The 10,299-nt window shown below is 41.4% G+C and overlaps 1 protein-coding gene across 1 annotated transcript in view; it reads left to right on the forward strand.

The window, feature by feature from the left end:
* The first annotated feature begins 2,191 nt into the window (after positions 1-2,191).
* The window catches only part of rab27b (RAB27B, member RAS oncogene family), a 56,021-nt gene continuing 47,913 nt past the window's right edge, over positions 2,192-10,299 (forward strand). The window contains exon 1 of the mRNA XM_020600989.1: positions 2,192-2,373. Within this exon, the coding sequence (XP_020456645.1) occupies positions 2,222-2,373 (152 nt within the window). The 5' untranslated portion in view covers positions 2,192-2,221. The remainder of the gene's footprint in view (positions 2,374-10,299) is intronic.

Below are 10,299 nucleotides of genomic sequence, written 5' to 3' on the forward strand. Positions count from 1 at the left end.
AACATAGACCTGCACATACACAGTATGTCACTCAGATAGCTTATTAAAAATATGTGTGCACGTGTGTTCAGGAGTTTATAAAGCATTTGTTTTGGCACCTCACAGATGTGCAGAGGCGCACAGTATCCATGACGACTAAGATGCAACCAATAACATTTGATTGAATGGTACAGTAGGTATGGTTTAAAATTAAAAGTATTGGGCATTTGTGAAAAAACAAACAAACAAACAAACTATCTCAGACAGTATACTACACATTGTAGAAACAGACCTTCACAGACACAAACGGTTTCTCCCACAGAAATTATCGTCAATGGCAGTAGCAGTATCTTGGAGTGTTATTCTATTCTTCTTATTGTCAGCAAATTCCATGAACAGACAAAAACCAACAATTTAGTAGTTCATCTTTCCATATTTGTTGGCTTCACTGCTCTGTGACTCTCAGCTCCAAACCCATTCATTTCAACAGAAGACAATAATCTTTGAAAATGTGTCACAACTATAATGTTTGATTTTTTTTTCAAAGGGGGTTCAGTTATTTTCTAAAACAGCTGGACAATGTAGTTTTTAGCAAACATCAGACACACAAGTGTTGCTAAATAATTAGCGTATTTGTCTAGGACTATTTTCAGTATTTACTTTTTGTGTGTGTCCTATGATGAGGATTTGCAGCACCAGGAAACTGTATGTGGGATTGAGTCAAAATAAGATACAATGTGTGTTTGTGTTTGTGTATGTGTGTGTTCATAGAAATGAATGAACGTCACTCAGTGCAACAGTGTGACTCACCGATGTGTTTTAAAGAGTTTTTGGACAAAAACGGTCTCTGTGGCACAGAGGAAGAGGATATATCAGCCGCACAGACTGTAATTGAGGATGCTGCTTTCACCAGCTGCAAGAATTATCAGCTTTACATTTCTTATGTGTGGTTACCTATAATTATTGTGAAATGTGAATTTAAACAATTAAAAACCAATTTAACTTGTATTATTTCCTCACACACTATCTTGAAATTAAAATATCACATATGTCTAAAGGTATATGTAGTGCATATACGTGAATTTAAGGTTCTTTTACCTTTAAAACTACAATGCAGGGCTTCATGTGTAGACTAATGATAGATATGAGGGTGATGTCAAGCTCCTCATTTATTGAAACTCTAAGCAAGATAACAAATGAGCATGTTTCTAGTAAAATGGCAAATTCAACAACCAACTATGCAGCAATTCAACCTAACCAGTAGGTCTATACAAATCATCAAACTAATGAGAGATTTAACATGTCAGATAGCCTTATTAAACACTAATGCTTACCTTAGCTACTTAGCTGTGAATGTTGACAGCTAAACCAATTTATTGACAATTTTTAGTCAAAGCTGGCCCACCAGTAAAAGCTGAACTAGAAGTGTAAAAACAAAACTTTTTGTGTGGTATATAACAACTGTTCCAAATATAACCGTTTATATGTGCTAAAATAATAAGTGTAACACAATTATTTGTGGAAAACCTACTTATGTAACATCTTTAAATTATCACAAGCACACGGAAGCGTCCGTTTTTGCCAAAAGTGAGAATTCCGGATTTCCGAGCAGTCCCTGAACGCAACAGGAGCGTCAACTTCCCCACCCCTCGAGGAAGCTGAGCGATATTCATCAGACTCGTTGGACTCGCAGACGCAAGCCCGGGCGTTCTTCAGTCTGCAGCCCCATCTGAGTCTTCACCGGGCCGCCACACCGAGCTCCGGCCCGGTTTGGTGATCTCTGCGTGGATTTTCCCCTCGATCAGGACCGTGGGAGAAATGCAACGTCTCGGAGGAGGAGGAGGAGACGAACTGGCCAGGCAGCACCAGCAGCAGACACCTGAGAGGACGATCTGAGTTTGTTTCTATAACGTCAAAAAAGGTAAGAGCCACAGAGCAGAGAAGAAATGTTCCCAGAGCATGCTTCGCACTCAGGCGTCTGCTCGCACCTGATGCAGATTGTTGTTTGGTTGTTTGCTGGTGCGTTTTCCTTTCACTTGTCGTTTCCAGCGTCAGTACAAGGCAGGCAGTATGAGTCATAGCCCGGCGCAGGGCTGCTGGAAGATCTGCTGAGGAGCAAAGTGTCTGTAGCCTCCAAAGCCACAGTCCTTTATCAGCCGCTGCACTTCTGCTCTTTCTGCGAACTGCGTACAGCGTGTGTCTGTAGTCAGGAGTGTGCGTGGGTGTGCATGCACGTGTGCGTATGTGGCACGATACTCAGTCTCCAAAGCCACAGTCCTTTATCAGCCGCTGCACTTCTGCTCTTTCTGCGAACTGCGTACAGCGTGTGTCTGTAGTCAGGAGTGTGCGTGGGTGTGCATGCACGTGTGCGTATGTGGCACGATACTCAGCATGGTAAGACTTTGGGTTGGAGTGGGTGAGCCTGATGCAAGGGTTTATAAGAACTGAAGCGTCCCATAAGTGGAATATAATCCCTCAGGTCAAAAGTATGTGAACAACCACGTGCACGTTGGTCTGGAGCTGGTTTTGACGGCTTGTTGTGGGCGCAATGGTTCCAATGAGGGGAAGCCCTGGTGCTTACAGAGCACATTGATGTTAGTGTACTTAAAGCTTTGTGGCTGTTTCAACTTGACAAGGCCCCCAAAGAAATGTTTTTTTTCCACATTGGTGGAGAAAAACCTGTCTACCCCTTACAGAACTCTGATCTCAACCCCATCCAACACCTCTGGGATGGGCACTTGGCCCTCATCACCCAACATCCGTGCTTTCATTAGGACATCCGTGGTTGAACCTCATCTAATGCTGTTGTGGTTGAATGGCAGCAAATCCCTGTTAACAGATTCAACATCTTGTTGAAGGCATGAGATCACAGAAGTGGAGGGTGAATGCAACAGATTAGAGGCTGTGATTCATGTTCAGCTACGCCATGTGGACCTTTGTCAACTTCAGATTCCTACTTGAAAACCAACATTTCTGCCAAAGATAGTACAGTTTGCTTATTTTACATAAGAGATCTGCATTTCTTTTTCCCCCTTCCCTGCTTTTCTTACAGGTTTGAAATGGGAGGAGCTTCCTAGCCACGATGTGATGCTATAGAATCAGAATCTGATGGAAGTTTTTTGTAAGTCTGTGTGGTCATCAAGAGGAGATGCTGTCAATTTGAAACAAAAAAGAGTTGAACTACTGAAAAAACGTGTGCATGTTTTGTGGTCGAGGAGGGAAAGCTGGTGTGTTGATGTGAACAAAATTCGACAAAGTGCAAGAGGCTTAGCAAATAAATCGCGTGCATGTGACTGAAGCTTCTGCTTCACTGAAGAGACGGAAAGAGATTCATTTGTATTTTGTTTTTCCAGAAACACTGGACTCTTCTGTATAATTTAACAAGAATAAAACTTTGGCACAGCTGCGGTGCTGTAGTACTCGAGTCCAGGTTTTCAGGGCTGATGACTTGGACTCAAACAGGCCATAATAAGATACTGATATTAAAACCCATTCACCCGTGCCATGCTGTGTCTGACACGCTTCCATAGAATCATACACTGCACCTTTGATACATAAAAACATATATGGAAATTGCTGAGCACTATGGTGATGCAATACATTGTTTGGAATATGAAAATGGCGAGAGCTGTGTCAGTTGTGTATAATGTAGACCTGGATGACTAGAACCCAACTTTATTCTTTGGTGATTCTGACTTGAACACTGGGGACTTGAGGCTTAGTGACTTGACTGCAACACTGCATGGCCACCAGTTTTGATTATTTCAGCTGTTTTCAACTTTGCTGCTGTGAAATAATGTTGTGTGTGGCAGATGATAGCACGGTACCCATGAGGCTTGGCTGTTGCTGTGATGGAGAAGCAGGCAGGTGCTTTCTAACACAGTTGTTCATCTTTTGTACTGATGATTCAGCCGGCAGAGTTTCATGGCCATCTAAGCCCTAAAACTATCAGCCACCTGACGCTGTCTGAGAAAATCAACAGGGGTGTAGCATGCACACGCATATTTGTAAAATGTGATAGAAGTCTTGTATTCCAAATACTCCTTGCCTAAACTTATGGCTTTAAACTGTTCAGCAAGTTGTTTTCCTGAATGAGAGATGAGAAGTCACTATCGCTGCTGCAATAGTGGTATCCCTCTCAGTGCCATGGGCAGACTCAGGATATATGTTGACTCATAAATCAGCTTGTAAACAAATATGGAAGGAGTAGAGGTAATTAGTGGAAATAGCCTTTATTGGTTTGGTAATGCAGTCGGTGTCCCTTGAGCTGCTGGCAGCTTTATTGTTTCACGTCTCCAGTATCAGTTCGCCTTGATTCATTGCTGATGGACTCATAATGGATATTAGAGAATACATTTGGCTCATGAGATTGTTCTCTGTTGGTATAAACATTGAAGGACTCCTCTTTTGCCATTCATTTGTTAAAATTTCATGAAAACATACATTAATTAACAAAAACAAAGCAATAGCACAAAAGTAGTAGTAGTAGTAGTAGTAGTAGTAGTAGTAGATTTTTTTTTTTATTGATATTCTGTGAGGTTTATTGCAGTGTGGTGTACATTAACTAGACCCAGTAGGAGGCAAGGGATCTCTTATTCTCAAATATCTCAAATTTCCTAACTACTTCTGGAAGGGGCATGTAAGCATTCATTACATTGTCAAACTAGAATTACTGCGTTACGGTTGTATGTCTCCATCAACCAATCAAATTCATGGGAATGGGTCAGATGTGAGGTCACTGTGACCTTTGACCATCAAAACCTAATCAGTTCATGCCTGATGCTGAGAAGAGCCTACAGGCAGACTCCAGGGAGACAATCTAGGGGCTGCCACTTGCTTTCATATTATTAATAGAAACTCCTTGAAGTTGCCGATTGGCTGCTTATTTTACATCATTGCTAGGAAACGAGACCCTCTAACCCCATTAGACCCTCTGTTGCAGGGGTCAGCAACCTTTAATACCTGAAGAGCCATTTTGGGCCAGAAGAGGGGAAAAAAAAGCCTCTGCTTGGAGCCACTAAAACTATTTGAGCCCTTTATATGCAGGTACCACAGCCTGTTGGCTAAATAGCTAATTGACTGTACAAATAGGTCTAAATGAACATTCATATGTTTTACCATGTGGCTGGTACAGGCTGTTTAAGCCCACTGCCATGTGGGCTTACTTAAAAATGGTTTATCTATAAATGGCTTATCGGGTCTATCTTCCCTGTGTTTGTGCCAATGAAATAAATAGCCAAAATACCATGAAAAAGCAAAGTATGTACGTGAGTAGTACCCAGCTGGCCTCCATAACTTTGTAGTAAAGGGAAGTGATGGACACCACGCTATTCCAGCCTCTCGCCATGGTGGCAGGGCAGGCTTAATGCTGGTATAATGTTCGTCCTAGGAATGGTATTATGCCACTTTATCAAGTTTTGATATTTTTCAGTCAAGACAATAGCCATTAAGTTCTTGAATATGCAATGGGTCGATCTAAGTAGTGCCGGTTTGCTCAGGCGTTTTTGGAGACATGATGACCTACTAATGTTCCAGCTAGCTGGCTCTACTTAAGCTTTACAGGCACAGCTGTAGCCACTGAGCCTTGGACCCCTGCTCTAGAAATTAGTTAATGCACCTTTAAACAATATATATGATGATAAACGGTGAACTTTACTCCATCCATCCATTATCTCTACTGCTTCTCCTGTAGAGGGCTTTTGGGGGCTGGAGCCAATCCCAGCTGACACTGAGGCGGGGGACACCGTGAACAGGTCACCAGTCTATCGCAGGGCAATGTCACTGTGAAATTAAAAGTAATTGATGTTCTGCCAGACTGAGATCAAGATCAACCCAGGCATTTTTTGATTAATAGGTTTTGGCTCTATATCCAGATGACTTCAATTTCAGTTGTGTAACAACAGTGATGGATGCAAAAATAATGGTCGCTCTGTGTCGATTTTAGTGACATTTTGTAGCAGCACACTGCACACCTCTAAGTGCTATGTCTGTCCAAATCACATAAAAAAAGAGCCTACACTGACATTATCTCTCAAGATATTATGATAGGACACCATTAAAGAAACTATAAGACATCAGCAGATTGTATTTTCTTAATGCAGAGCCTTTTTAATGTAAAACATATCAGAACTACTTCATCAAATTTTAACACGGCCATTAAAATGCGCATTATAAGCTGTATGCAGCATTAAAATGATTACTGAGTCATAGAACGTGGTCAGAACGGCCATAAGTTAAAGTCTGGCCCTGGATACCTTCAGCTCAACACAGAAATAACAATAATATACAGCATCTAACTTTCTGCATATTCAGACCTGTGGAACATTCGTGCCCGTCATTTAGATTTCAGCACTTTCTGTGGTAATGTTTAAAAAATCCAGTAGCACTTTTGAGGTTTATTGAGAGAGAATAGCAGGCTGTTTTGCTGTGATGATTGTCTGACCTTTTAACTCTGGGACAGCTCTCCCTAACCAGTGTGCCCTTTTCTTCCCGCTCTGTCTCGCTCTCTCTCTTTCTCTTCTTCCTGCTGCCCACCTGGAGCGTATTGACCAGAAACAGCAGGATACAGCCTTCCTAAGATGATTAATGCATAGATAAGATTTCCACCTGATAGTGAGGATGTTGCGGCAGTAAGGCGTGTGTGTGTGTGTATGTGTGAGAGAGAGAGAGAGTGTGTGTATGTGTGTGCTTTTCTGAGATGGTTGTCTGTGGGCAGAATTGCATTTTGATGCTTGAAATATTTCTTGTCAGAGGTAATCTGGTTGAGGGTAGAGCTCATAGCCATTTAGAGCCGAAGTACCTACATTTTCACAAGGCAGATGAGCTAAATTGCAAAGCAGGACTGTAATGAATACACACTGGTCAGTACAAACTTGGTGATCAGTTGTAGCTCACAGCAGACAACAGCTTTAAGTCAACACCAGTCCACTTTTGTTGGTTCTGAGTGTACTGCAAGCACCTTTTGGTGGTTGTGTTGCCCTGGATGACGGCTGCTTTTATACCCTGTGTTACAGAGCCTGAAAAACATGGTGTCCTCAGCATGACTCATTTGCAGAGCACTTTAAAGAATAAACTGTGCCAACTGGGTCTTTAGAAATTGTCGAGCAAGTTGGATTTGTCATCACCAGTGTTGCTCACTCATGTCTAGTGATGGATAGAACACTTTTTCCCCACAAATTTCGCAAGACGTTCAACATACTTTGCTACTTACAATTATCAGCACATTGATTAGGCTGTTAAATTGATTTTAAAACAGCAGTACTTGTCAAGGATAGATAATCATCCATCTATTTTGTTCTGCTTATCCGAGATTTTTTTTTTTTTTTACTCTGGCAGCAGGTTCAGTAAGGTAGTCCAGGTGTCCCTCTCCCTGGTGACGTGTTCCAGCTCCTCTGGCAGGATTCGGAGGCGTTCCCAGGCCAGATGAGATATATAATTTCTCCAGTGTGTTCTGGGTCTGACCTGGGGTCTCCTACCAGTTGTATGTGCCCAGAAGAACTCCAAAGGGAGGCGCCCTGGAGATGTGCCAACCACCTCAGCTGGCTCTTTTCAATGTGAAGGAGCAGCAGTTCTACTCTGAGTCCCTTCCAGATGTCTGAGCTCCATACCTTATCTTTAAGGCTAAGTCCGGTCACCCTAGTCCGGTCCCAATCTTATTTTTTTTTTTAGTCACTGCCCACAGCTCGTGACTACAGGTGAGGGTAGGAGCATAGACTGACTGATAAATTCAGAGCTTTGCCTTTTGGCTCAGCTCTTTCTTCACCATGACAGCCTGGTACAACATCTGCATTACAGCTGATGCTGCCCCTATCTGCCTGTCAGAATCACGCTCGATCTTACCCTCACTAGTGAACAAGACCTTCACTTGGGGCAGTCTACCGTTTATGGCAGAGTATCATAGCCTCAAATTTGGAGGTGCTAACTCTCATCCCTGCTGCTTCACCCTTGGCTGCAAACCACCCCACTGCATGCAGGAGATCATGGTTTGATGAAGCCAACAAAACCACATCATCAGCAAATAGCAGAGATGCAATTCTGAGGTCCCAAAACTGGGCACTCTCCTCCTGGATAGATGATCACTGATAAGTAAATCAACTGAAAACAAAATTGATCAGTTGATAATGAAAAATAGTTTGAGCCCAGGGCAACCTTTTAGTGTTTTTAAGGCCACTCTAGAGTTTGTGGTTGACTCTCTTGTTGGAGGATGGAACTGCTCTGACACATTCAGGTTAACGATTTGCTCTCATGCGTCCTTCTCAGTTCAGCCAGCCAGTCTGTATGATTTTCAGCCAGATGAACAGAACAGACAGGATAACAAATGGTGACAACCATACAGACAGAATAACAGATTGTGACAAATATACAGTATCCAACTGAGCAAATATTGTGCAGAATATCAAGATGCTGCAAGATGAGAGCATTTTAAATTAAATGCATTATGTGCTGAGCTCAGCCCAGAAGATAACTGGCTAAGAGTTGCACAACAGTTAACACAACTTAACTCTATGGGTAAAAAAATGTAAGGCACCAGAAATAAATGGACAGCCTCTTCTGACAACCCACTTTTCACCACCTATGTGGCCTATTGACGATGTCTCAGGAGAAAGTTTTCAGAGCAATGACAGAACTGAAGCATTGCATGGCAATCTCAAGACAATGCAGGTGTATAGACTATACGGGTAAATATTTTGAACAAATAATTTGTTAGGCTAGTTTGATTGATTTATTTATTTATTTTTTTTGAAAAAGAGGTTCTGTATGTTACTGAATTTGATTAGGCATCCTGGCAACTAAAAACACCATGAAATCTTTGATAGAATTCATTAAGAGAGCTGAGATGACTTTTGGATGAATTAACCATGAATTATCAAACTGAGAAGTAATGAGATCTATGTCAGTGCCAAGAAAGCATCTTGGAAATGAACACCGTCTGTACTTTATCAGCCTCTTTTGCTCATCTCCCATTCATCCTCTGATACTCCTGGGCTCAAAGTCTTGGGATGAATGATCCCCCCCCCCTGTCTTTCCTGTTCGGTCAGCATTTCTCTCTACAGCCCCATTTTAGACATGATAGCTTTCTCGTCTTGTATTTGAAAGATAATACCTTTGCATCAAACAGGCTTTAATGAAGAGATTTGGGTAGAGGCTGAACCTCTGTACAGCATTTATAATATGGTTTGAGAACAAAACTTGACATTCAGATTTTTCTGCAAAGTATTTTTATTTTTAAGTGTTCCAAAATGTCACTCTCTCCACTTTGACAGGCAAGACCTGGGTAAGGGTAGAGTGATCCCTTTTAAATCGCTGCCTTTGACATTTTGTGATTTCGGTATCATCCTTGTGTTTTTTCCTTCTCCCTTCCACACTATGGCAGGGAAAGGTGTGTGTTTTATCACTGCAGACTGACATTTCTGCTGATTGTATGTAGCTGTACAGGATAATATTTATTATTTAAAATTAACTTAGACCTATGTACTGTATATTTGTCTGATTGACCCAAAACCCCCCCCCGCCGCCCCCCAAATGGCGCATTTACCCAAAATTCAACACAGTGTGGTGACAACTTCATATTCTCTGTAGATAATATATTAATACCATTAATGAGGAAGGACACATTTAAGGATGCACTATGTGTTTTCGTGAATAAAGGTGTTAATTAAAACTGTAAACCTCACAATTTCGTGGTTCTAAAACCATTTCTTTGGAGTCAAAAAGCTGATGCTCTGTTGCCAGCATGGCAGTATGTACACAAGGCAACAGCAAAATGCTTTTCTATGAACATCACACAAAAGATCGACATGTTTTGTTACACAATACACATTTAAAATCAGTTGTGATCATTTGTAGAGTTACTAAAAATAAGAGAGCTAAACTTTAAATTTGAGAATTTCTTAGCCATCACTTTGTGCTTTGGGACCTTTTGAAAGGGGCTTTATTCCTGTAGCATATCTCTTTGTTGACCAGTTATGTCGAGTATACCCTGTAATTGAGAACATTTTTTAATACTTCAATGTTATTAGGAAGCTTTTATTTGATTACTATTTGTGTGGTAATCAGACTGTCTGTGCTGTAAAAAGGAAGCAGCAGATTATAACGGAATTGCAGCTTATTAATAATGAAAGCCACCATTAGTGGTGGATGTACCATATTCACAGTACTGCCACACTATAGGGAGTGTGTTCTGTCTGTGTGTGTGTCCTAGTATTACTCGTGGTTGTGGTGATGTAAATCTATTTACACAATCACATTGTCCCAAAAATGTAAATTGTTACATTTTAGAGTGATGACATGGTTTAAGGTAATGGTGATGGTTAGGGTGGG

This window comes from Monopterus albus, unplaced genomic scaffold (genome assembly GCF_001952655.1).
Source record: "Monopterus albus unplaced genomic scaffold, M_albus_1.0 scaffold50.1, whole genome shotgun sequence".
Classification (NCBI taxonomy): Eukaryota; Metazoa; Chordata; class Actinopteri; order Synbranchiformes; family Synbranchidae; genus Monopterus; species Monopterus albus.